Source organism: Delphinus delphis, chromosome 4, assembly GCF_949987515.2.
Source record: "Delphinus delphis chromosome 4, mDelDel1.2, whole genome shotgun sequence".
NCBI lineage: Eukaryota > Metazoa > Chordata > Mammalia > Artiodactyla > Delphinidae > Delphinus > Delphinus delphis.
The window spans coordinates 111377919-111405617 of record NC_082686.1 but is presented as its reverse complement, the minus strand read 5'-3'; the positions used below and the strand labels follow the sequence as shown (position 1 = coordinate 111405617).

Genomic DNA, 27699 nt, shown 5'->3' with positions numbered 1-27699 from the left:
ATTAACAAGACGAAAAGACAACCCTCAGAATGGGAGGAAATATTTGCAAATGAAGCAACTGACAAAGGATTAATCTCCAAAATTTACAAGCAGCTCATGCAGCTCAATATCAAAAAAACCCAATCCAAAAATGGGCAGAAGACCTAAATAGACATTTCTCCAAAGAAGATATACAGATTGCCAACAAACACATGAAAGGATGCTCAACATCACTAATCATTAGAGAAATGCAAATCAAAACTACAATGAGGTATTACCTGACACCAGTCAAAATGGCCTTCATCAAAATATCTACAAACAATAAATGCTGGAGAGGGTGTGGAGAAAAGGGAACCCTCTTGCACTGTTGGTGGGAAAGTAAATTGATACAGTCACTATGGAGAACAGTATAGAGGTTCCTTAAAAAACTACAAATAGAACTACCATACGACCCAGCAATCCCACTACTGGGCATATACCCTGAGAAAACCATAATTCAAAAAGAGTCATATATCACAATGTTCATTGCAGCTCTATTTACAATAGCCAGGATATGGAAGCAACCTAACTGTCCATAGACAGATGACTGAATAAAGAAGATGTGGCACATATATACAATGGAATATTACTCAGCCATAAAAAGAAACGAAACTGAGTTATTTGTAGTGAGGTGGATGGACCTAGAGTCTATCATACAGAGTGAAGTAAGTGAGAAAGAGAAAAAGAAATACCGTATGCTAACACATATATATGGAATTTAAAAAAAAAAAGGTTCTGAAGAACCTAGGGGCAGGAACCTGAATAAAGACGCAGACGTAGGGAATGGACTTGAGGACACAGGGAGAGGGAAGGGTAAGCTGGGAAGAAGTGAGAGAGTGGCATGGACATATATACACTACCAAATGTAAAATGGATAGCCAGTGGGAAGCAGCCGCATAGCTAGTGGGAGATTAGCTCGGAGCTTTGTGACCACCTAGAGGGGTGGGATAGGGAGAGTGGGAGGGAGACGCAAGAGGGAGGAGATATGGGGATATATGTATATGTATAACTGATTCACTTTGTTATAAAGCAGAAACTAACACACAATTGTAAAGTAATTACACTCCAATAAAGATGTTAAAAAAAAAAAGAAACAGGAATAACTCAGTTTAGATAAGAGTAGCCAGGATCACTTCAGATCTCTTGGAATGGACAGATTATACTGGAGTGAACGCATTCATTCACTCAACAAATATTTATCGAGCATCTCTTGAGTGCCAGGCAAGGATCCAGGCACTGCTCCACAGGCTGTATTAAAGTGTGGCTGTTTTGAATGATTTAGTCAGATCTGGGTCGTGGTAAGGAAATGAGTACCATGTTATTCCAGTGTTTACCAAAGAAAGTGTCACTCTTAGCCTTCATGCAAAGAAACTCAACCCCTGCCTCAGCGGCTTCGTGCATTCATGAGCACGAGCATGCCAGCCTTCCTTCCTGTGCAGATACCATCAGCCCGCCAGTCCACGCCGGCTGTGGAAAACAGGGCAGACCCTTGGCAGGGGCTCACAGTGAAGGCTGCTGAGGCAGAGAGGAAGGAGCCAGGCAGCTGTGAGGCTCAGCCCCTGGGGAGCGAGCTCCTACAGCAGGAATAAGTTCACTGTTTCCTCTTCAGGGGGGCATCTGCCCTGCGTGGAGGGTCCTCTGACCCTCAGCCCAGAAGCGAGTGCTGGGGAGGGAGCTCATGGCCTTAGAGGAAACTGAGTAATAATTCTGAATGTAATTATTAGATACCTTTTTTCAGGTCTTTGAGGAAGCATAGCTTTGTGTGCCTTTAAACCACAAAGAATGTGGCATAGATAAAATGCAGCGGTAAGAAAGGAAGGTGTGAGTCTAACCCCGGGGCAGGCAGAGCACCCTCGGATGGCCATCACTGCTGTCTACCTCCACCTTTAGCACCAGTAATGACCATTAATACCTATTTCCTGCTCTCCAGCCACAGCAACGAGGACCAAGAATAAGTTGGAAACTGAGCCAAGAGAGGAGTCAGTCCAACCCAAGGTCAAGGGCCTCACTGTTGTAAGCAGAGCCCAAGTGGAGCCAGAACCTTCTCCCAGTCTGGGTGGCAGGGCCCCACTTTGCAACGAGCCTGCTTTATTCACTGAGGCGCTCAGGACAAGGCACTTTCCTCCAAAGTGGTGCTTCTCAAAGCGTGGTCATGGACCAGCCGCAGTAGCAGCACCCAGGAACTTGTCAGAAATGCAAATTCTTGGCCTCTCCCATGGGTGTTTGAGGGCTACATACCATGAGGGTGCTGGGAAAGAACCTGAGGGCAGCCGGAGTCGGGGCAGGGGAAGCAGGAGGGGGCAGTGTGCAGACTAAGCCGGAAGAAAGCCTCCACGACCACGTGTTTGCGGCGGCGGAGAGCCTGCCAGGAGAAGAACCCAGACGTCCAGGGAATAAGTTAACAAGGTCCCTGGTGATCCTGTCACGAGCAGTCCATTGTGATGGAGAAATCCCCAGGCCAGTTTGCAGTGGGTTGAGCCATCAGTGGTAGGTGAGAAAAACAGAGACAATCTCAGGAAGCTTGACCGTAAAAGAGGACAAAGAAAGAGGACAGAGGCAAGTGGAAGCCAAGGGGTGAATGGTTCCTCTGTTACTCATGTGGGGAAACATGGAAAGAGAAGCAAGTCTGCTGAAGGAAGAGGTTCACAAATGAGAGAAAGTTGAAGCTGCAGTGGGGAGGGAGGAAATCTGAAGGAGCAAATTACTGCCCAAGAAAGCAGAAGGGGATGGACCCAGGGCACAGCCTGAGGGTTGGTCACTCTTGGTCAAGAAGAGGGACAGCCCTTGCCGGAAATTCTCTGGTTTCTAGGCTGGAAGGAAGTGAAAGTAGGTGGGGACAGATAAATGGGAGAACTAAGGCATTAAAGCACCGTGTGACTCGACTCTGAAATGCGAGGCTGCGTGCAGAGTGATGAGCCGGAGTAGAATGTGGGTGTTCTGGGGGTGGAGCAGCTCCCAGGGGAGCGAGGCACCCCGCGTGTGGCTGCAGGTGACCCCTTTGCTGGGAGGGAAAGGCCTCCGAAGTGGAGGAGGTCAAGGACTGAGGGTGTGGGGTGTGGGGTGGGGGCTGGGGGTCAGTCCATGTGGATATCCATGCTGCCCGGGGGCAGTGATGTGGAGGCCGAGAGGAAAAGCTCTGAGCCAGAGTCACGGCCTTGGAAAATGAGGAGAGGGGCCTGGGGAAGGTTGGGAGACAGAAATGAGGAGGGGCTGAGGGGGCCTGGGCTGGAACTCCAAGCCTTGCAAGAGGCAGGGCTCACAGAGAGGAGGCTTGGAAGTGGCCTCTGGGGCCCAGGGGAAAGCCTCCAGCCAGCCCCGCAACCACTGCCTGGGCCTGGGTGTTGGAGGGTGTGCAGCTCTGCCCAGGAGGGCACAGGGAGGTGGGCCCTGAGGGCAGCCAGTTCCTCGAGATGCAGGTGGAGGGAGCAGAGAGGTAGAGGCTGAGGAGGTGGGAGATGGGGACCACAGACCCAGGGTTCAAGGTGGGCTGGGCTGGAAGGGGCGGGACGGTGGGAGCAGCTGGGTCTGGTAGGAAGCATGGAGGGTCTAGGGGTGGAGGAGGCAGAGGATCTGGCTTCAAAGACCTTGAGTTCAGGGCCATGTCCCGGGCCAGGGTAGGAGCCTAGCTGCTGGACTGGGTGAACACAAGCTGAAACACGGGGGCCCAGAGGCGGGCAGGGCCAGCTAATGCTCTGTAGGCTCCGAGCCGAAATCCCACTCCCTGAGTTAGGCCGGACACCTCCCCATGGGGCTGTGGCTGGCGATGTTCTCGTGTTGCCTTTGATGCCCTTTTCTCTCACTCTGCCTGGATAAAGCCCATCCCAGTGCAGCTCCCACCTTCTCCACAAGCCTTTCCTGATCATCCCAATGTACAGTTTCATGTATATAAACATATAAACAAGATTATATGCCAATCAAAGATTTATCACGTATGTTTTATAGGGATGTCACTATATCAGTATATCATGTATATTATAAATGCTTAAAAACAGAAATGAAAAATTATTAGACAGAAAACAGCTATAATAGAAGTTGTGGTGTATTCAGACCGCTGCCCAGAGGATGATCCTGTAACCCCACCAGGCTGCACACGCTCTCCTTTGGGACAGCTGGGCTGCATTATGAGCTGCTGGGGTATGCAGTTGTCTCAGATTTCCTCCGAGTCTCCTTTGTGAATAAAAATTGTGTCATGGGCATAGCGGATGCTCAGCAAATATTTGTGAAAGGGACAAATAAACAAGTGACCCAGGAAGGTTTTAGAATAGAGGCCACGTCACAGCACGGCCAGTGGTGTGGACTTTGGAATCAGACGGGTTGCAGTTCAAGTTCCAGCTCTGCCCCTCACCAGCCCTAGGGCTGAGGGCAAAGTTTTAGGCTCCCTGAACTTCGTTTTACCCCCCCAGTGAAAGGGGGGCAATGCCCGGAGCTCCCCACAGGCTGCTGTGGGCTGGAGTGCACCATGAGGGGGGCCCCTGCCTAGCAGGGGTGTGACGTGAGCCCTCCGAGTAGCCAAGCTCTCATAGGAGGGAACAGGATGCATGTGAATTTCGACCGCGTTCACTGACTGGAACCTGAGCACCAGGGGAGAGTGGTTACGGCAGGGCTGGACCAGGAGTAGCTTCCCCGACGCCCTTCCAGACAAGGGATCGGTTTGGTTTCAATTCTGAAAATGGTACTTATGGAAAATTGCTGTGTGACCAAGTGATTCCTTCTTTCTTTTGTTTTTTATAAAGCTTATATTTGATTCATTGTAAAGTAAATTTATCATAGAAATGAGAAAGATGTAGAAAAAATGAGTTAAAAAGTTCACATTTCCACCATGGAAAGATCATCTTTATTAACATTTTGCTGTATTTTCTTTTAGTCTTAAAAAATTTTATGCACAAGCTTTTTGAAAAACATAATTGCAAGTATTATATGTGTGTGTGTGTGTGTGTGTGTGTGTGTAATCTATAAGTTTGTCCTTTTTTTTTTGCAGTACGCGGGCCTTTCACTGTTGTGGCCTCTCTCGTTGCAGAGCACAGGCTCCAGACACGCAGGCTCAGCGGCCATGGCTCACGGGCCCAGCCGCTCCGCAGCATGTGGGATCTTCCCGGACTGGGGCACGAACCCGTGTCCCATGCATCAGCAGGCGGACTCCCAACCACTGTGCCACCAGGGAAGCCCCCAGTTTGTCCTATTTTTAATTTGACATCATGACACAGCGTTTTCCTTATTATCGCAGATTCTTCGTGAACATGATTTTAGTGACCGTGTACACCCACGGAGCTGTTTCTCCACATGTTTTCGGAGCCTCTGCAGCTCGGCCGTCTCACCAGGTGCTGGGCAGTCCGGCTTCCACACTTGTGTCTTCAACCTCCAGGGCACGACTCCAGCATGGCATTAGGGCTCCTTGACACCTGAGACCCAGCAGAAGGACGAGGTCTGTGTTCAGAAGACCTAGGTACCAGGCCACGCTCACCTCTTGCCTTCGTTCTCGTTCTTTGAAAGAAGGGTAGTAGCAACCAGACCTGCCTCGCAAGGCAGCTCCCAGGTTAAGTGAGATCCTAGCTCTGAGGCTGCTCTGTGAATTGCCTGGTGTTGTCCAAACCTTGGTTTATTGGATTCATTAGCACTTTTTACATGCCAGCAACAGGAAATCCAGCACCACACAGCTTAAATTGGCTCACAGAATCACAGCATCCAGATGCTGAGGTCCAGCGGGACCCAGGGCCTGAAGGACACAGTCACAGGCCTCAGTGACCTCTGTACCACATTCCTGCTCCTTCAATGGTCGCATCCTGGGACAGATTCTCCCAGAATGCCCCAGACCCCTCCCTGAGGGAGGCACCCCCCCTGCTGGCAGCCCCAGGAGAGAACATGCTGTCCTGACAGCTCCAGTAGAGGGCCAGGCCCCATGCCCTCTGCCCCAGCAGGGTCCACCCACCTAACCTCATAACCTGAGAGTGGGGAGGGGGTACCCCAAAGGAAGGTCGGGTGCTTCCACCAGAAGTGGGACAGATCTGGGGAGGGGCCAGCCGGAGATGCCCACTTCTCTGGCCATCATTCCTACTACTGTGGCTAGAGGGAGGCTCTCAGAGCAGGAGTCCCCACCACACCCCAGTGTGAGGGAGCTGTGGACTCCCCAGCCTTGGGTTCAAATCCTGCCCGGTCACCCGCCCCCACCTCCTCCCCAGCTGGCTGCGCACGGAAGCAGTCAACATTCTCTTCCCGAATTCCCAGCAATGGGGCCACACCCCCAGGCGATCGCTCCTGGTGACCCATGAACAGGGAGGAGGCCTGACTCCCAGTGACCTCATCAGGTGACTCAGCGCACGGGGAACAGGGCCCAGGGCCCAGGGTGTGTTAGGGACCCCAGCGCAGGGGAAGGACCCCACGGAGCTTTGGAGGCCCCAAAGTGTACCGCTGAGAACGCAGAGCTGATGCTTCCTGGCAGAGCGTGGGCAGGCAGAGGGCAGAGCAGCAGAACGGGTAGCTGTCAGAGGAAGCACTGGTGCCGTCAGGTCAGGCCCGGGAGCTGGGAAGGCCAAGCTCTGTCCAGTTGGGAAGTGAGGTCTGTGTGATAAGCGTGTCCCCACGAGCTGCTCCCACCCGAGTGACAGTCGGGCTCCTGCTCTGTCCCCCGGGTGACATCCTGCTGTCTGCGCACATGTTTACACTTGGTCCCTGCCCCAAAGGTTCACAATCCACCTGATATGGGGTCAGTCCAAACAGCGCCGGAGGGTGTGTGCACAGCCAGGCAGGGCCCACTCCCTCTCCTCGAAGGAGACAGAAGCAGGCCCCAGAATACCCTTGGGAGCTGTGGAGGGTGGGAGGGAAGGAAACAGGGAGCTGGAGGCCTTTCCGGTGAGGAGGCCACAGACCTGGATAAACACAGGAGGAGGAGATATGGGTGAAGAAGCAAGACTGACGAAAGAGCAAATTCCTTCCAGAAGCGAGGCGGGACCAGTGGGAGCGCGAGGCCAGACCTCGACCCACAGCCCGACAGACAGGGAGCAGAGTAGGATCCAGGTGCCCCAGAGGGACGTCGTCCAGGCCAAGTGGGAACTTTAGGAAATGGAAAAGGTGCGCAGTGCGTGTCCTCGTTGGGGCTTCCGTGGGGTGACCCTGCTGTGGACAGGTGTGAAGATTCAAGGAGAGGGCAGGGTGAGGAAAGGATGGGTACCTCTGAGCAGGAAACACGTGTGTGTGTGTGTGTGTGTGTGTGTGTGTGTGTGTGTGTGTGTGTGTGTGTGTGTGTGTGTGTGTGGGCGCGCGCGCACCCTCACACTGCAGCCACGACAGAGCCCAGGCCTTGGGCTCCCAGGCGAGGGTGTGGAATTCCAGGGCTGGGACTGGGACACTTGGCCTCTCCCAGTGCACACAGAGGGGACACCACAGGGAGGAGAGACCACGGGGCCTGGAAGGAGGCCTAATCCTGCAGTTCCCCTGCTGGACCCCCAACTCCATCCCCAACATTAGGGGAGGATGGGGCTCCAGTTACGCTTCCTTAGGGATGGGCAGGCTTGGGCCCCTCATGCCTTCAACCACCTCTGGCCTGGGGTGACAGGTGACAGCCCCCACCCAGGCTCAGCTTCCACAGAGGGGGCTGGATTAAGTGTCTCCCAGGCTCCATTGAGCAGAAGCCTCTGGGGAGATGTTTCTGGAGAAAGGAAGCCTCCGAAGGGGAAAGCAGGGAACAACTGAGGAGGGATCAGGGCCTAGGAGGGAGCACTGCTGGCTTAGGAGAAAACAACAAGGGTAACAATATGGTGACCACCACGGAGCTGCTCACTCCCCACGCAGCTCGGAGAAAGCGAGCGCTGCACAGACAGGTTGAGCAACTTGTCTTAGGTGATACAGTCAGTAAGCTGACAGAGCTGGGAGAACAAGAGGTCCCTCTTTGGACCATGGAGCCCAATGCCTTGACTATACAGGTGAGGAGTCAGCTCTCTCCGGGAAGGTGCCCACACAAGGTGCCTACAGTTCCTTCTCCAGAACTGGGGATGGGGGACAGAGTGTCGGATCAAGGCAGCCACACCACCTGGCATCTGGGGATCAGCCCTGAGTTGGCTCTCTGAGTTCCAGGGCTTTGTCTGGGCTACTGGAGACAAGAAAGACCCTAGGAGGTTCCCAGGGCCTGGGTGGACTTTACAGTAGCAAGTCAGGCCATTCCCCTGGGGTGCTGGCTTTCCTCTACAGGGGCCAGGAGGGGTGTCACTGGTGAGGAGACAAGACCTAAGGGGTAGAAATGCAGCAGGAGGAATGATTTTGAATATCACAGAGGAAAATATCTAGAGGTGTTTGAATTACACTGCTGGCCAGCAGTCCAAAGGCAAAGAGCTTTCTGCAAAAAGTTATCCATCAAGTCCCTGTGTGTAAAAGACAAAAGTTAGAGACACCCCCAACATTCAACAACAGCGGAGGGCTTAAATAACTCCTGGTTGCCCACTCAGCCATTCAAAGAGATAGTGACAAGCCCCTGTCAACGTGGAAAAATGCTTATTGTAAAAAGTAAGAGCTAAATGCTATACTGTGATCTTTCTAAGTAGAAACATGCTTATTGGAAAGAAACGGGAAAAGTAGAAACCTGAGTAAAGTTTTAACAGTGGTGTGGGATGATGGGTGGAGTACAGTTCAAACACAGTTAAATTAGTTTTGAAAGACTATAATATAAAGATTAACAAACAGTTCAAAAACAAGCGTCATGGCAAAGAGACAAAGCATTGGTTTTCTGGTTACTTGGTAACATCCAAACAACAGGATCCACGGGCCCCAGGCCCTCAGGGGCCAAGGGCACTCTAGATGCTCGTGACAGTGTGTGGCATGACCCCCAGCAGGATCAGGACGGTGAAGTCCGAGCCCTGCAGGGAGGCTGGCTGGTGATCACGCAGGAGGACGGGCTATGATAACACCGCTTGGGGACAACCTGAACCCGGGTTGATGGAGCACAGAGGATGGGGCCTGGCTGGGCTCCTCACTCACAGGGAGGGGTGCAGGGCCAGCCCTGTTGTGGTCTCTCTTTTTCCTGCGTCTGCTGCATCTCCTGCCATAGCAGTGAGCGACCTGCACTGGGTGAGACCTAGAGCTGGAACAGGACACCAAGGCCTTGAGAAGCCCTTCCCGGAAGAAAGCAAACATCCCATCTGTGTGCCCCACCCTGAACGAGCACTGGTGTACCCCAGGTAACATGCGACGCAGCTGGGGTCCCAGGAGCGGGACCCCTGCCCCTTCCTCTCTTTGCTGCATTTTCTCATGGGGAGTGGGGAGCTAGGTCAACCCCGGGAGGGGCCCAGTGGCCGAGAGAATGGCGTGCAGCAGGTGCTGCAGGAGGGAAGGTGCCAGGTAGAGGGGAGAGGGATGGAGGGCCCTCAGAGCTGGATCTAGAAGGGTCCCGGAGGCCCTGGGCTGTGCTCAGACCCCCACTCAGGGAGAGCACTCTGGGCTGGGTGTGTTGCTGGCAGCGGAGGTTCTGAGGGGGCAGGGATGGGTGAGGCCCAAGGTGGCTTCGGACCCCTGAAGGTCCATCCAGTGGGGGACTACACTTGTCCTGCCCGAACGCTGCGAGCGGAGGCCCCCAGGAGCTGGGACTCTATACCGAGAGGCCGGGGTTTGAATCCCGGCTCTGCTACCTCCTAGCTGTGTGGCCTTGAGCAAGTTCTTTTAACCTCTCAGTGCCTCAGTTTCTCCAAATATAAAATGGCACTAATAAAAGTAATCCCTCTTATTGGGCTGTTTTGAGGATTAAATGAATCAGCATTGTGCCAGCACGGGGCAAGGACTGTCAACACTGCATGTTTGTCCAATAAAAATATAAACTAGTGGCCAGGGCGGTTCACAGGGGACCGGGCCTCCCCACCAGTGTCACTGACAACGTGGTGGAGCACTTGGCTGCAGGGGTGCCCTCCACCTTGGTGATGGGGTGGTCATTGGGCCCCCCTCACCACAACCCCCCCCCAACTTGGCACACAAGGAGCTAGGTGGGCAGAGTTAATGCAAGATCGTAGTTGTGTCCAAATTGTCAACAGACCCCCATTAGTGGCTGCAGGAGTGTTGGGTGTGGCTCGGGGACTGATAAACATACCGAGGGGCCCCTGGCCAGCCTCCAGTGACGACAAGGCTGATGAGGGAGGCCTCCAGGGGGCAGAAGGGAGGGGCCCGGAATGCAGGCAGTAGGGGGTTGACAGAGACAGCAAGGGCTTGGAGGCCTCAGGAGCAATGAGGCCTTTCCCAGTCACTGGGTCTTTTTGGACTTCATTTCAGCTCAGTTCCATTAAATAAACATTTTAAAGCAACGGGATGTGCTCGGCCAAATGGGGGATGCAAAGAGAATGAACACAGAACCGTTGTCTCAAGGAGCTCACAGCTGATTTGGAGCAAGAGAACATCATCAATTCCACCAACCACCAGGCACCGGCAGCTCCCACACCAGCACCAGGAACTCTTGGCACCACCTCATACACTTATAACAGCCCCAGGATGGGCACAGAGAAGCTGAGAGGTTAAGCAGGCCAACTAAGGTAACGCAGCTTGTGAAGGGTAGTGGCATCTATGTCTGACTTTGGGGTCTGTGCCCTCAGCAACACATGTATTGTCTCCACTGGAACCTGTGAAAATAAAGGCAGGAACACATGGTATGTGTTGGGGAAGAGCCCCAAGCCTCAGTTTATTCATCTGTGAAATGGGCATAATGACCTCTAGTTTCGTGAGCGACACGGGATACTGTATGTGACAGGTTCTATTGTTTTTATGGGGGCCCAGAATAGGCAGTAACAGGAGCTGCCCTTGAAGGGTAGAAGCCCAGTGCTATGAGGCAGGCAGCAGGGCAGGAGGAACAGCATGAACAAAAGCCTGGAGGCGGGACATGTAACTGCTCCAGTTTCAAGCGGAGAGAAAGCAGGAGGTTTCAGGGCTGAGATGAGAAGCTGCTCAGCTCCTTTATCTCTCTTCTTCCCTCTGCACTCCTGGGGCAAGTTCTGCCGGCCTCCGTTGGCACTTTCTCCCTTCCAGCTCCCCCTCAGCCCACGTAGTCTGGCTTCTGCTCACATCACTCACCGGAAATACTTGCCAAGGTCCTCGGTGCCAGCCTATAGCCAGCCCGATGGCCATCCTTGGGTCTTATCTTCCCTCCTCACCGTCCTAGGCATGCTCCTGACCTCCTCCTCCTTGAAACACTACCCCGGGGCTATATCAACATGTGGACATGCACTCTCGGGTTTACTTCCCTCCATGCTGGACTCTTCCCCTCTGTCTCCTTTGCTGGCTCCATCCCCTGTGTGACCTGGATGTTGCTGTGGCTGGTCCTGGACCTGTTTCTCCAACACATTCTCACCAGGAGACTCATCCTTTCTTGAGGCTTACCCACTGCCTCCATGCAGATGTCCAGGCCACAATCTCTAGCTCAGCGTCCGCCCTGAGCACTGGACCCCTGTACCAGTCTGCCTGCTGGACGCCTTGCCTGCATGTGCTCCAGGCCATCTGAACTCAAAAGGAACCTAGGAGGACGCATCGCATTCCCCCAGTTGCTGCTGCCCCTTCTGGTCCCCTCTGCCAGTAGTTGGTGTCACTGATGCAGGCTGCCCAAGTCAGACCCTGGGAGTCATCCCCGCAGAGCTCCTGAGATGCCTTCTAGACTGCCCCACTGCACTGTGACCCCGCTGCCAGAAAGGCTGATGTAAAATGCCAAACAGCCCACGTCACCCCCTGTTCAGAAGCCTTTAAAGGCTGTCCATTATGTTGGGGATAAGACCTACACTTCACTGCATGCCGCTCGTGTCCCAACCTCTTCACCGCACACCTTCCCACGGTCCCCAGGTCTCATGCTCCAGCCAGACTGAAATCATGGAGCAGATTTACCTTCCTTCACCTTAATCCTCCCAATCCTGGCAGTCCCTAGGGCTCAGCTTGAAAGTCACTTCCTCCAGGAAACCTCCCTGCTGCCCCAGGACGAGTTAGGACCCCTCTTCTGTGTTCCCACAGCAGATGTGCACAACAGCTCTTTTCCTAGGTCACACTGATGCTTCCTCTCCTCACTCCCCACCCTGAGTTCATAGAGTTCACAAGGAACTGTCTTTGTGCTTTGTTTTTCTAGTGCTAAAAAGTATTTGCTGAAATCAAAGGATCTGGGAAGAGTCTTAGAAACAGACCCTGGGGGTGTTCTTTGAGGGAAATGGGTTACCCTATGTGTAGACGCTGAAAGGAAGCAGCTAGAGCATTAACTACAATTCTTAGCCGCCTTCTAATGGGTGACCATGTGACCCAGTTTGGGCCAACAAGCCTTAAGGAAAGGTAGCTGAGCGTGCACAGGAGAGATTTGCTTCCCTGATGTGCTCACGGCCCCTTCCTGTTTTCTGTCTTCCACTTCCTCCCTGGAATTAGGAGAGGAGGCTGGCGGTGGAACAGGCATCTTGTGATGATGAGCCAGCCATAAGGACGGGAGTCACACACTAAGGAATCTTGAAGGGACCTAGGTCATGACCCCTAGACTACCTACTAGTGGCTTCTTATTATGAAAGACAAATAAATCTCATTGAGGCCCCAACTTCAGCTGGGTCTCCATTACATTTAGCTGCACTCCCCCATAGAAAAGGCAGATGATGGCAGATAACCATCTGTGGGCATTTCTGAATAGACCTTTTCTTTAAAGATGATGCTAGTCCTGACAGTGGGCAGAGGCAAGATGAATGGATCAGGACAAGGTGAGGGCTAGAGAGGCCGACCCTGCCTAGGATTCTGTCAGAGGACCATGGCAAGGACTCACTCAAGGTTTGAGGAAGAGGCTCCAGTCATGGTGGCCCTAATGTGACCATGACCTTGGCCTGGGCCTTCTCTGGTCTCTGCTTGGTTTCACTTGTGAGATGGGGCTGCTGGGATAGATAGCTTTTCAAAGGGCATAGTGCTGCAAGTCTGGGCTTTGGAGTCAGGAAAGCAGGGTTCAGGTTCCAGCTGCATCGCTTACTGGGGGTATGACTTCCAGTCACTCTTTTTGGTTGACCTCATCATCATCCGTAAAATCCAGATTGTGACAGTGCTGATAACCGTTGGGCTAATGCTGGGGTTCTGTGGCATCGTGCCTGGGGGTGCCAGCAGAATGCCTGGCACAGTCCATCATGGCTGCTACAGCCCAGCGCCCAGCACACATTGAGTGCTCTGTGGGGAAGGCCGTTCTTGTGTTGCAAGTTCTCTGAGACGGCTTACTGGTGACCAGAGTTTCATGCCTACTCTGGATCTGGGGCTGCTGCAGGGCTCTGGAAAGCCTCGCTGATGCCCCTCGATCTGTGGGTGAGTAAAGTGGCCCAAGGCCACCCACTGTCCAGCGGCTTTTCCTCCAGCACTGTGTGTTGTTGTGTCCAGGGTCCTGGGCCACAGGTAGAAAGGAGAAGCCCCTGGACATCGGACAGCCCAGACCAGGCCCAGAAAGGCATCAGGCCTTGGGTAGAAGTAAGAAACCTACATGGTCCATCTGTCCTGTGGCCCCTGTCTTAGCCAAATCTTCCTGGGAGTTGAGGGGCATCTTTTCCTAGGAATAGCTAGGAGGAGGATGTGAGGGTGGGGTCTTGAAGAGGTTGGTTCTGCAGATAACTACAGGAATTAGGGAGTTAGAAAAATACCCCCAGAACTGGATTCCTTACTGCAGCTGCTTTGGGCAGACCCTTCTTACCCTTCTCGTGAAAGTGTCACCTTCTTTCTCTTTTCTGCACTACCTCTCCTGGTGGAAAAGATCTTGGGGAAAAAAAAGTAAGCGTTTGTTCATTCCAGCCCTGAAAAGATCAGTGGGTGCATCCCATTTGTCCACGACCTCCCACGCCTCCCCTCAACACTCCAGGCCAGGCGCAGCCATGCTGACACTCGACAGCACCTCCAGTTTACCTTGGCTCCCGTCCAGAGAGTCCAGGCGCAGCCCGGGGCGGCCCCCACCTCTCCACCTTTGTTACCAGGCCCCTCTACAGAGCAAAGAGCAGTTTAAATATAAATCAGTCCTGGACGCAAACAGAGCCTCGGCAAGTCTCAGAGCCATCACCGGAACTGAGAGCCCAGGTTTTGGACGAGTGCAAACAAGCAGAAACCGACTCCGTAAACCTTCCTGAGCGCGTCGGGAGGGGCGCGGAGTCTCCGCTTCCCTTCACAAGCGTCGGCGCCTCTCCGACGCCCCTGGCTCCCGCTGGCCCCCCCGGCGCCCCTCGCTCCTCCGCCAGTCTCCTCCGGCCCCCGCAGCCCTGCCGATCCCTTGTCGGGGCCCCTGCAGTCTGCGGGCCCGCGGCATTCACCCCGCCCCGTCAGCGCCCCGGGCGCCCCCCCCCACCCCACTCAGCAGCCTCCCGCCCCCTCCCTCAGACTTCCCCCTCCCGGGGCCCGCCACCTCCCGCCCCCACCCTCCAGCGGGCGGGACCTTCTCCCGGGGCGGTCGAGCCTCGCGGGTCCCTGCAGGGCTGCGGGCGCGGAGACAACTCCGGCCGGAACGAGGTCAAGCGCAGCCGGCCACCGCGTCACACCTGTCTGAGGGGGCGGCGGCGGGGCGGGGGCTCGCAGCGCCCTTGACACCCGAGGGAAAGAGGGAGGAGGGAGCGCGCGTTTCATCATCGGCGGTGGCGGCGGCGGCCACTTATAAAACTTCTGGGCGCGCACCCTCGCGCTCAGTCTCCTCCGGCCGCGCCGCGTGCCTCCTCCGGCCACCAACGCCGCAACCGCCACTCGCCGGCCGCCCGCCGCAGCCCAGGCGTCCCGGCCCCGCTCGCCCGGCCTCCCGCCCCGGGCCCCGCGCTGCAGCCACCATGGGGCTCCTACCCGAGCCCGGCGCGCGCCAGGGCAGCGGCGCCTCTGCGGGCCGAGCCGGCCGCTGTCCCCGCTCTATCTTCAGCAACGTTAAGGTGAGCGGAGAACCCGGGACGTCCTGGCCCGAGCCGCGCTGGGCGCACCTTCGGCGGGGTCCCGGCGTCAGTGCTGCGGCCGCTCGGGAGGCGCTGGGGGGGCGGGCTCCCTCCGGGCGGGCTCCCTCTCCCGCCGTCCATCCGTCGGTGTCACGCTCCGGGACGCATCCCCGCGGGCCCCGCGCCGCCGGCGAGGAGGCACCTGGCCAGGGAAGCGCGTGCTGGGCGTGTGTGCGTGTGTGCATGTGTTTGTGCGAGTATGTGCTCGCGCGCGTGCTCACACGCCCTCGTCAGGGTAGGAAACAGGGCGATGAAAGTACTTGCTTATTGGGCCAACTATCTATTCAGATAGTCCTGGCACTAGCCGAGGGAATTGTTCTGTTCTTTGAAAAAGAACATCTCCGGGGCACCTTTTTGGGCTCCTGTGGGCAGTTACTTCGTTAAGGGAATGGGCTTGGAGTTGCCCGTGTCTGGCACCTTGTAGGGGACAGGCTGGGGTCCCTCTGAGATGAATATCAGAGCCCATCTCATACTGGGTGGCTGGCAGAAGGGCTGTTCTCCGCTAGGCTTTCGTCTTCCCCAAGGGCGGCAGTGCGTGAGCTCTGCTACCTGAACGGGCTGCTGCCTGCAATGCTGAGAATTCCCCCGAGGCTGGCAACCAACACTGCAGCTCTTGGACCAGCTTTCCTGGTCCGGAACTGGCCCCAGGAAAGCAGCGGCTTTCGCAGTCTATTCCGTAAAGTCTAGGCAGGTGCCTGGCAAGTTATGGGGAGTAGGTGAAGAGGTGTAGGCAGTAGTGTGGTGAGGACCCCCCAGGGGGTCAGGAATGCTTTCCACCCCATCACAGGTCCAAGAGGACTGGAATGGTTGAATCCACACTCGGGCTTTTTTGCCTCTTCTGGCAGGGCAGAAGCAACTGAGGAATGCACCTCCGGTGGTGAGGATGTGGGAGGTTGTAAAGCCCAGGTCACAGGCTCCTTGGGGTCAGGGTGGGAATTATGGTGCAGAGAGGTTGTTTCTGGCAAGCACACAATCAGATGGGGCTAGGTAATGCCTCCAGTGGCGCAATTAAGGGGAACCCAGAACATACAAATGGAGGATGGGGGTCTCTGTGGACCAGTTATGTGTGTCCAACAGAAAAGGATCTGGAGGTCACAGTGGAGCCCATCTATGTACTTACTCATATTGTTAGCAGTAGAGCTGGGCTCCCCACTCCTGCTTCTGCTCGTTCCCCACACCACACTAAATAAAGGTTGAATTGATTCCATGGTTGGACATAAATAACACATAGAAATTTTGAGATAGTTTAAAATAATCCTCAAATCTCCTCACCTTTGGCCAGACCCTGATGAGAACACTGTGTGGTTTTGGTTCCATCATTTAAAGGAGTTTAGAGAAGTTTCAGCAGAGAATTGTGGAAAACTTGGGGTTTATAAATTAGGAATTGGGAGGAAAGGGCAGGGGCAACAGTTGGGTGGTCTGAAAAGAGAGAGGCCCAGGAGGGAGCCAGGGTGGGGGCAACTCTCTCTGTTTTCACCACTCTTAGCGTTGGGAGCAGGAGGGACAGCTGACAGCGAGGGTAACGCCAAACGAGACTGATCCATTTAGACCCGCCCTGAGTCCCTAAAATAAATGAGTTTATGGCAGCAGTTTCTTTGAAGATCTATAAAAATAAGATAATGTATCACATGCTGATGATATAGCCACATGTGCCTGAGGCCTGGGCCCAGGCCAATTGGCCTCCGGAAGGCTCATACCAGTTAGGAGTTTTTCTGAACTCTAAAAACCAGATTCCTTTAATCATTGCCTCCGTTGATCCATAGTAATTCTAAGACCAGAGTTAGGAGCAACTTCCACTTAGCTTCACTTATCCGCCTGAAACCAGGTAGGAGACTGGATATCTCAAGGCACATCTGGGGGCTGGAATTCCATTAGTTAAACTCCCTGAAGTCATTTCTTCCAGGGGGTAGGGCTGGCTTCTGGGGGCTTTGCTATTTGATGAGAGATTTCCTTCTCCCAGTGAGAGGTTTGGTGGCTGCCATGCACCCTGCCAGGGGGGTATGGACTGCACATGTCGTGACATGTGTAACATGGGAGGAACACAGGACACCCAACCTGAGGACCCATCATTTTTCTAGGTTCCTTGTTGTTGGGACAGACTAACCAATAGGCTTTATGACATTCCTGCAAAACGCCACATACCACATGGTTTAGGGAAAGAAGATGAAGCCAGGGGACTCAGATCCAAGCCCCATGCCATCCCCTTACTAACTAGGTAACACAGGGAAGTATCCCTGAGCCTCGGAGTCCTTATGTGAAAAAAAACTGGGTAACATGAACAGTTCCCTCCTCCCGGAGGCAGGGTAGAGAAGGCCTTCATAAGGATTATGTGGAATGAGGCAGAGGAAATGGCTTTGTAAACCATACTGGGCTTTCTGGGATTGGCATCATTGTGAGGACAGTTCTCGCCTCAACAAACAAGACTGTGAATTCAAACGTCATTTAGGATCGATTATTCCACCAATTACGCCTCATTCTATGAGACATAGTTAATAGTTAAGAAAAACTACAGTTAATAATAATATCCAAAAATAGCAATAGTAGCGAACAGCAACAGATCTGTCTGAATTTACTGGGAACTATGGAAATATCTTGCCCATATGCAGTCCTCATTACAGCTCTGTCAACTGGATGCTGTTACTGTCCCCATTAATGATGAGGAAAACAAGGCTTAGTGAGGCTGGTCCTTTGGGCTTGGATACATAACCAGAAAGAGTGGAGTGTAGAGGAACCAGGAACGTGAGCCTCCAGGTCAGAACCCCTAACCCCTGTGCGCCTGGCCCTCTCTGTCGCACGGCACTGGTCAGCTCAGCGTTAGCGCGTGGAGATTCCTCAGATGTGCTTGTTCCGAGTGGTCAGGGCTTTCTCCAGGCCCTGGTGACACACACATCTCGGCCGTGACCAGGGACCACTGCCATGGCTGCAGCACAGATCCGCGTAAGCAGTAACAGGCTCAGACCCTTTCACTCCTCCCGACCTCATCTCGAGCCTGGTGACTCTCAGGCTCAGGCTGAGTTTTTGGTACTTCCTTCTGCAGGAGTCAATACAATCGTGTTAATCTACAGACAGTCTCAATTGCCTCTGGGTTACAGCATTCTTAAGAACTAGAGGACCTGCTCGCCAGTCATGGTTAGAGGGAGCAGTTTGGCATCCAGTACTCCAAAGCTCTAAATTAAAAACAGGTTCATTCAGCAATTATGGGGCAGGGGTGGGGGAGTTAGCAGGGAGCCTTTTGGCTAACTTATCCTGGCAGCCTCAAAGAGATCTGTTTCTTCTGAAAATGAAACTTTGGGGGCCAAACTGAGGTTGTCTTATAGAAGGAGTGGTCGATTGGTAATTGCTGCCCAAAGTTTGGGAACTTAAACACACCTAGGGCCCCAGTGTAGGGAAATAATGGATATCCAGTCAGTGGATGGAAGGCTGGGGAAGAACAGTGGGAAGAAAGGGATAGACGAGTCTCACAGCTTGGCCTGGGTGGCCCTGGTGACCTGTGACCTGTGACCTGGGAGGGAGGCCCCCGAATGAGGGAGAGGTGCTTTGTCCTGGTCTGTGTCCGTAACGTCCTGAGGCCTCTGACTCCCAATCATGGGGCAGCAGTTTGGACTTAACTTCTCAGTTTCCAGAGGAAAGTGCTATATCCCAGAAACCTGCAATCCATGCTTGGGGAGACACTCTGAAGAGAACCCTCTGGGCCAAAAGAATTCCTTCATCAACCTGGTGGATTAAGATATGCTCCTCCCTCCCCAGGATGTATTTCTCTGACACTGGGGACAGCATATATTATGATCTCCAGGGTGTCTGTCCCCTGAGAGGCCCACCTTGCCCTGCTTGTGTGTGTGTGTTGGGGAGGCAGTTTTGGGGGATGGTTTGGGGGGTGGGGAGGGAGAACCATGGGAATGGGTGGGGTGGTGGTCAAAGGTCACTTAGACCCTTTCCTCCTGTAACTATGCTCAAAGCCCTTCCTAGCTTTCCTCGTGTCTCCTGGTGATGAATTCGTGACCTGTGCTGCCACAGAACAAGTGGCAGAGGGATTTATTTTGAAATAATTATAGATGCATAGGAAAAACAGTGCTGAGAGGTTCTGTGTTTACCCAGTTCCTCCCAAGGATTTCATCTTACATAATTACAGTGTAATACCAAAAGCAGGAAATTGGCATTGCCATGATGTGTGAGTATAGTTCCAGGCCATTCGATCGTGTGTACAGATTCAGGGAGACACCACCCCACTGCTTCAAGACAGAACTATCCCATCTCCACAAAGGTCTCCTTCCGACTCCTATCCTTGATATGTTCTCTAGCACAGTAATTTTATCATGTTGAGAACATTATATAAATGGAGTCATGAAATATGTGTGTGACCTTTTGAGACTGGCTTTTTTCATTAAGCATAATGCCCTTGAGATCGACCCAAGCTGTTCCATGTATCAATAGCTTGTTCCTTTTTTGAGGGGGTACGCGGGCCTCTCACTGTTGTGGCCTCTCCCGTTGCAGACCACAGGCTCCGGACGCGCAGGCTCAGCGGCCATGGCTCACGGACCCAGCCGCTCCGCGGCATGTGGGATCCTCCCGGACCAGGGCACAAACCCGTGTCCCCTGCATTGGCAGGTGGACTCTCAACCACTGCGCCACCAGAGAAGCCCTTTGTTCCTTTTTATTGCTGAGTACTATTCCATGGCATGGATGTATCGTGATTTCTCCGGCCATTCACCTATTGAAGGACCTTTGGGTTGTTTCCTGTTTGGGGCTATTACAAATAAAGCTGCTGTGAACAATCATGTATAGGTTGTGTGGACATAAACTCTCATTTCTCTGGGGTGAATGCCCAGGAGTGCCTTTGCTAGGTCATATGGTAGTTGCACGTTGATTTTTAAAAGAAACTGCCAAGCTGTTTTCCAGAGTGGCCATAACATTTTACATTTGCACCAGCAAGCTATGAGAAATTCAGTTTCTCTACATCCTGGCCAGCATTTAGTGTTACTGCTTTTTATTTTAGCTATCTTTTTTTTTTTTTTTTTTTTTTTAAGAATTCCACCCCTAAAGAGAGGCACTGCCTCTGGTGAAAATAAACCAGAGGACCCCATTTTTATGCAACAATAGAATGTAAACACCGGAAGGAACCTCCTCCAGTTAAAGAAATGGGCCCAGGAGGGGAGGTGACCTGTGCAAGGTCTCAGGGAACTGGAAGTAGAGTATTTTAGTTATTCAAATTGGTGTGTAGTGAGATCTCATCATGGTCTTAATTTGCATTTCCCTAATGGCTGGTGATGTTGAACATCTTTTCATGTGCTCACTTGCCATGTGTATATGCTCTTCACTGAAACATCTGTTCATATATTTTGTCCATTTTTCTTTTCCTTTTTCTTTCTTTCTTTCTTTCTTTCTCTCTCTTTCTCTCTCTCTCTTTCTTTCTTCCTTCTTTTCTTTATTATTTTTGGCTGCATTGGGTCTTTGTTGCTACGCTCAGGCTTTCTCTAGTTGCGGCGAGCTGGGGCTATTCATCATTGCAGTGCGCAGGCTTCTCCTTGCGATGGCTTCTCTTGTTGCGGAGCACGGGCTCTAGGCGTGCGGGCTTCAGTAGTTGTGGCATGCAGGCTCAGTTGTTGTGGCTCACGGGCTTAGTTGCTCCATGACATGTGGGTCTTCCCGGACCAGGGATCGAACCCATGTCCCCTGCACTGGCAGGCGGATTCTTAACCACTGCGCCACCAGGGAAGTCCCTCCATTTTCTAATTGGATTTTTAAATTGTTGTTTTGAGAGTTCTTTATATATGTGAGATACAAGTCCTTTGTTGGGCATGTGGTTTGCAAACATTTTCTCCCAGTCTATAGCTTATGTTTTCATCCTCTTACCAGAATCTTTCACAGAGAAAAAGGTTTTGATTGTGATAAAGTCCAATTTATCAATTTTTAATTTTCTGGATACTGCTTTTATTGTCATGTCTAAAAACTCTTCACCAAATCCTAACTCCTGAAGGAGAAATCCTCTGTTTTCTTCTAAAAGTTTTATAGTTTTGCATTTAAATCTATAATCCATTTTGAGTTAATTTTTGTAGAGATGTGAGGTTTAGGTAAAGGTTCATTGTTTTGCCTGTGGTTATGCAATTGTTCATGCACCATTTGTTGACAAGACTCTCCTTTCTCTATTGAATTACCTTTGTATCTTTGTTGAAGATCAGTTGGCCATACTTGGGTGGGTCCATGCTGGGTTTTCTATCATGCTTCATTGATGTATGTGTATATCTCTCTGCCAGTACCACAGTGTCTTGATTACAGTAGCTAAATAGCAAGTCTTGATATCAGGTAAAACTTGATTTTCATTCTGCAATGGAATGATTACCAAACCTTATAACCCATTCAGTTTCTCTTCTACTTTGCCTTTTAGGAAGATTTAAGGACAGATTTAAAGCTTGCTTTTAGTAGGTGGATGGGATCTTACATATTTACATGTTTCCAGCTTTTCTTCTGGCCTTAGCTGAATGGTTGTCTTTTCCCTTGAATTTGATTTTTCAGTCTAAGTTCTTAAGCTTTTTCTATGCGTAATGCCAGCCCTGCAAGGGAGGTATCAGCATCTCCCTTTCATACTTGAAATCGAGGCACATCCAAGACCACATATCCAGTCAATGGCAAAGCAGGAATTCCCACCAGGGTCATCTCACTCCCAGCCCCTTTCTTCCCATGGCCCCAGAATGCCTCTCAGTTCTGGATTCTTTCGTCCGTGAACCTTGGGGCCTGAGCGCAGTGATCTCTGAGGTCCTTTCATGTTCTCAGATTCCCATCTCATGCTAAGTTGCTGATTGAGATGAGACCAGGAGCAGGGCCAGCTGGGTCTGAGCTTTGCCAGGAGACCTGCTCTGAAACCTGGCAAAAGAGGAGGGTGCGGCTGGCCCGGTTGTCTGCGATCAATCCCAGCTCTCTTGGTTTCGTGGACCTTGATTCCCTGGGATGGATTAAATTTGATCGGGGTGAAGGATGAACCCAAGGCCAGGAGTCTCAGACTACACTGTGGACTGGATGGATGGGATGATCCTATCCAGCGAGCAGCCGTCTCCCAGAGCTGTCTTCCCAGCCTCATTGCCTTGATGGGTGGAGATGCTATGGAGGCTGTGGCTTGGGGAGAAGGCACCAGCCGGCGCAGTAACCCCAGGACTTGTGACCTGTGGGACACTCAGTCTGGTCAGCATTGGCACTGACCCCCACAGGGCTGACCACTGCCTCTATAAATATGGGCAAACTAACCCTTTCTTTATCATTTAGTGTGCACCAAGTCCTATAGGAATCTGATGACAAGTTTTATTTTGTTTACCCAAACATCAGCCGTACCTATTTATGTTCTGAAAGATGTTCCATCCAACACCCTTGAGAGATGCTGGCCTAGAGCACAGAAGGCCTCAGTTAAAATGCAGAGGGCACCAGGGAGGGTATAGCAAGCTAGTGGTTGTCAATCTGCCCACCAAGATGCCCTGAATTCTAGAAGGGAGTGACCGGTCTCCACAATGGAGTAGGACAAGGGGATGAAGGGTGGTGTCGGGAAATGTGGTTTAACTAATCATGGATATTACATTTCTGTAGAATTTTATGTTTCGTCCTAGAATCAAGTGTATTTTGTATTTTCCTCCACAATATATCTACATGCTTCCAAACAATATGTTGTATTTTCCCCCAAATCTTGGAGTAACACTGATGCTCCAGGAAGCTATGCCATGTCTAGCTCACGTCTGCCAGATGTGACCCCAGGTGGCGTTTGGGAAACAACACAGCAGGCCTCAAGTCAGAATTAGTTTTTCTAACCCAGACAGCTTGTTGGGCATAGAGGGAACCTAGGAAATGTAAGTGGGACAGGTGTGGGGTGTGAATAGCAGACAGTTCCTGGGCTGAGCCCGTGGGACACCCCAGGAGAGGAGCCGGCTAGAGAACTCAGTGAGGCCCCTGTTGGCCTGGGGAAAGGGGACAGTGGCAGAGGGGAGGGGGAGGACAGCAGGCTGCCGGAGCCACACTTGTCCTGCCCGACTGGCTGCCAGAGAGATTTCAGGATGGAATTAAACTGACCACATTCTCAGTCTGTTTTACATGTCCTTCCTGCCTGTGCTCCAGGCCCTTCTGAAACTGTGCTGCTTTGCCTTTGATTCACAGTGCATTTGAGGGAAGTGGTGGGGAGCTGAGTGTGGATGTCGGAGCCTGGGCCTCGCTCACTCATGAGCCTTTACTGCATGTTTGCGGTGGGAGGCTCTTCCCCAGGCTTCGCTGTTTGCACTCAGCTCTCGAAGAGACACCCACGTTTCCAAGAAACAATGGCCCGTAGGGCCCTGCTTCTCAATGTGACCCACTGCCTCGATTTGCCCAGGACCGAGGGGGTTCCTGGGACACAGGACTTTCCGTTTTAAAACTGAAGACTTCTAGGCAGATTGGGATAAGTTGGTCACCCCACTGCCATTTTACAAGAATGGACTTCCACCCACTGACTGTGGGGCAGGGGAGGTGCCCATGGAGAGCCAGGGATGGTGCCCAACAATGGAAATAAGCCTCAAGGACTCATGACAGGAAGGAACTGGAGGCTTCCAGGGAGAAACCAAGCGGCAGGGCCCACTTCTGCCTCTTGTTAGTACATGGAAGTTCTCCCGCCTGGCCCTGCCTTCATTGCCCGTTGTGATTTGTGCAGCATTTTTTTTTTTTTTTTTGCGGTACGCGGGCCTCTCACTGTTGTGGCCTCTCCCGTTGCGGAGCACAGGCTCCGGACGCGCAGGCTCAGCGGCCATGGCTCACAGGCCCAGCCGCTCCGCGGCATGTGGGATCTTCCCAGACCGGGGCACGAACCCGTGTCCCCTGCATCGGCAGGCGGACTCTCAACCACGGCACCACCAGGGAAGCCCTGTGCAGCATTTTGAACCTCTTACTGTATAGAATCCATACGAGTAATGATAAAACTGAGCTATAGAAACATGGTGCCCCTCACTCACAGAATTACTGAATTTCAGAATTGTATACCCCCCAGAGTGAAGCTAGCAGAGCCCCCTCTTCCTGGCCACTCTCCTCATTGCTTCTGGTAGAAAGCAGTCTCCCCTCTCCCACAAGTCCTCTAACTAGGTTGAAACAGAAAGCCACGTGTCCTGGGCTACCCTCCTCTAAAAGCCAGGCCAGGCTCTGAAGGTGGGTGTTGCTGAGGGGCACATGTGACCCTCCGACCCTTGTTGTCCCAGATCACAAAGGTTCCTTGCTTGCTCTGGTTATCACTCACGAGGGGACCTCAGGCTTTAGGGAGGCTGGTGGGCCCGGGGTTTCCTGGAACCAGCAGAGACCTTCCCATGATTGAGACCCCGCAGTTTGTTACGCTCTCAGGAGCCCAAGGCCTGCTCCCACCCCAGCTCTCACACTCTTCCATCTTACCCCCATCTTTCTCTCTTCTCACCCCAGCTCTCGCTTCTCCCTGACTTGGAATTTTCATGGAGAGTCCAGCAAGAGCCCTGGACAGGCCACTGGGTCCACCCCCTGGCCTCCAGCTGGGCGACATCTCTCTGGAGCAAGTAGACAAGGACCAGAGTCCCTGACTTGATCATTAGGGGGCCTGACAGAGACCCTTACGGAGGGCGTCCGGCCTAATGCCAGTGGGAACATTCCTGTGGACCCCCGCCTGTGCCCCAGGCTGTAACGCCCACATCCCACCCACGCAGACTGGCCGAGCCCAAGCGAGGTAGAACCGGCCTTGCCTAGCAGACTGTCTCCAGCCCTGGACCTTGTCACTGACTTGGAAAGTGAGCCTCAGGGCCCTGTGGCTGCCGCTTCATTTCCAAACTGTGCTTGCTGTCAGGAGGCTGCCCTCTCGGGCTCGCTGCCGCTCCAGCCTCCTCCCTCTGTGTCCCGGGAAACCACAGGCCCACTGAGTCAACATGTGAAGTTAATACATAAACACGTACAGTTAACAAGGAGTGGGGACAGGTGTTAGTCAAGCCTGTATTGGTTTACCTTAAAGTCACAAATTTTAGAATTCCCACCCTCAGCACCAACACATTTTTAGCAGCAATTATGATTTTCTGAGCTATCATCACAAAGACGGACGCGTTTTATTAGGCCACATCTGTGGCCTAATAAAGCATAAGGGGATATGTGGATATTTAGTTGTGAATGCAAATGCTTTGTTGGGGGGCACCCACGTGTGCCAAATTTAGTGAAATAACAAGGGCAGGTCCTTTCAGAAACACTCTCTGTGCCACGAGGTGCATGTTGTCCATGTTGGGTAGTGGGGGAAAGTGGCAGGCAGCTTGTGGACACTGCCACATCACACAGTGACAGAGCTGCAATTCGGGCACTCTGTCTTAAGACCCTGTCCTCTGTGGCTGCTCTCCATTTCCCACCACGAACCCCAACCAGCCGAGCCAGGACTCTGCTACTTCCGTGCCCATACTCACAGACACAGCAGGGCTGCTTGTTCCTATTTATTGTTTTATTTTCCTGAACCAAATCTGACACTGGTGGCCCGGAAAGTCCTTCTTCCTCAGTCCTCCTCTCTTGTGGCACGTTGTCTCACCCACAGCACACAAGCGTTGAGACCAGGGACCCGGCGTGGGGTGGGAACAGCGACCAAGTGGCTTAGAAAACCTTCCTGAGCAAATAAATGGAAACCCAGTCTGCTGAACAACGTTTTATCATTTAACTCGTCTGTTCAGAAACTTGTAATGAGGAAATGACTCGTATAGCTAGTTATTGGCAAGACAATAAATGAATCATGGGACATCTATCTATGAGATATTTACAAGACATGTTTTAAAGTTTTATTGCGAAAAGTTTCAACTTGAGGGAAGGGTTCGTTCTATAATGTTAAGTAGAGGCGGCAGGATGGACAACTGTATGAAGAGATGATCCAGATTTTTAAAAGTCACGAGACTTAAAGAGGGTATACCTAAACAGAGATAGTGCTCTGAGTGGGATCCTATAAATCGTTTCTTCTTCTTTGTGATGTTCTATGTTTTCCATATTTCTACAATAAACATGTCCTGCATTTATAATTAGAAAAAACTACCAATTAAAAGCCCTGAAGTCTGCGGTGACACCCACCTTTGCCTGGTGCCATGAGATCTGTCGTTGTGGTCTATGAAGTGAGACGTAAGGTGGGAGGAGGCTGATCTCCAGGTCCCTGAGGATGCACCAGAGGTACGGCCAGGAGGGCAGCCAGGGGACGGGATTGTCTATAAGGACCACTCCTGTGCCCATCACTGTTGTCACTGCGTTATTACATCTATTATTTCACTGGAGTCTTATGGCTCCTCAGTGATGGAGGTGAAGTCAGATAACAATGCTTTAACTCTTAAAGAGAGGCAAAACTATGGAACATTTTCTTTTCTGGGAAGATTGAGAAGTGTTTCTGTCCAGGAAGGCCTCTCTGCTCTTCTGGTGCCCCACTCCCAGGGACTGGCTCAGAGTTTGGGAATCCAGCCCTAAGGGTTGGCCAAACATCTTAGGGGAGTGAGTGTACCTGATAAGCTCCGTGCCATGTTAGGAAGAATGGGCCTCAGGGGGAGGTGGTGAGGGCAGAGTCTGGGACAGAATCTGCTAAGGGCTGCCTGGGGTCTGGTCCTGAGCCTGGAGTTTTATAGTTGGGAGGATGTGATGACATCCCTGGGTTGGCTTTCACACAGTCATTTTGGTGAGTGTTGAGTCAGTTGGTGACCCACTGTTTGCAAGGCAGGACTCTGCTGATGTCATAAACAGCAGGGGTTTCAGAACTCTGAGGCTAGGAATGGTGTCAGTACAGCTGCCTGAGATGCATTCATTTGTTCATTTATTCATGCAACATGTAATTATTGATCACCTACCATCAACCATTGGAGGTACAATGATGAACAAAACAGAATGGGCCATGCCCTCATGAGAGATGTAAACAGTGGGCAGATGCACAAATAGATGCAAAGTTATAAGATGTGTCAAATAAGAGGGGAAAAAACTGGGTTTTGTGAGGGAGGAGAAGGTAGAAACAGAACTGGGTTCTGCTCAATACATCTGGGACCGCATACTCTGAACTCTAACATGCGACCTTCATGCTTCTGCTATTTAGCCGCTGCATGGGGAATACAACCATGAATCAGGCAAGGTTCCTGTCTTCCAAAGGCTCTGGTTAGTTGGGATAAGATGGGTCATAAAGAACTATAGTGAATTGTGGTTTTCATCCATATGACAGATTTATAAAACATGGGACCCTCCTACTACAAATACCTAGAGTTACTGCATAAAATAGAACACCATCAAATATTTAAATGCAGAGCTGAACTTGCAAGAAAGAAAGTGAAATCTTCAGGGGCAAGAAACGATGAATGAGTTGGACACCCGAACAATGACTGTACCAGCAGGGGTTGAGGGGAAGCTGTGTATAAAGAAACCCTCAAGAAACTCCTGTTGCAGATTGGGTATTAGTAATCCTACAGGCACCAAAGATGACATGGGGAGCTGGCACGAAGACTCACGCATGAAACTGGGTCCCTTGCTCAGAAAGGAACCCGTAAAACTTTGCCCACCACCCTGTTACAGGTTAGAGGTATATCTCTAACAGGACCTCTGGGTAAAATAATTCCGCTGAGAAATCAAAACACCAAGTCCATGCCACATGGACTTGGAAGCAGAATGCATACTATCCACACAGTATGGGAATCTCTAAGCATATAAATTAGGATAAGAAATTCATTCCGGGCTGGTGACAACTCTTTGTCATCTGGTAGACACAAGAGCAAAACCACTCTGGAGGGATACTTCTACAGTCCAGACCAACTGGAATCCCCAAGAGAAGACAATG

The 27699-nt window shown here is 52.0% G+C and overlaps 1 protein-coding gene across 2 annotated transcripts in view; it reads left to right on the top strand.

The window, feature by feature from the left end:
* The first annotated feature begins 14466 nt into the window (after positions 1 to 14466).
* Positions 14467 to 27699, top strand: part of SLCO2A1 (solute carrier organic anion transporter family member 2A1) — a 79978-nt gene continuing 66745 nt past the window's right edge. The window contains exon 1 of one of the 2 annotated variants that reach the window (XM_060011291.1): positions 14467 to 14864. In XM_060011291.1, the coding sequence (XP_059867274.1) occupies positions 14769 to 14864 (96 nt within the window). In that variant the 5' untranslated portion in view covers positions 14467 to 14768. Of the gene's footprint in view, positions 14865 to 25778; positions 26067 to 27699 lie in introns of those variants that run through there. The other variant, XM_060011292.1, reaches the window with a different exon arrangement.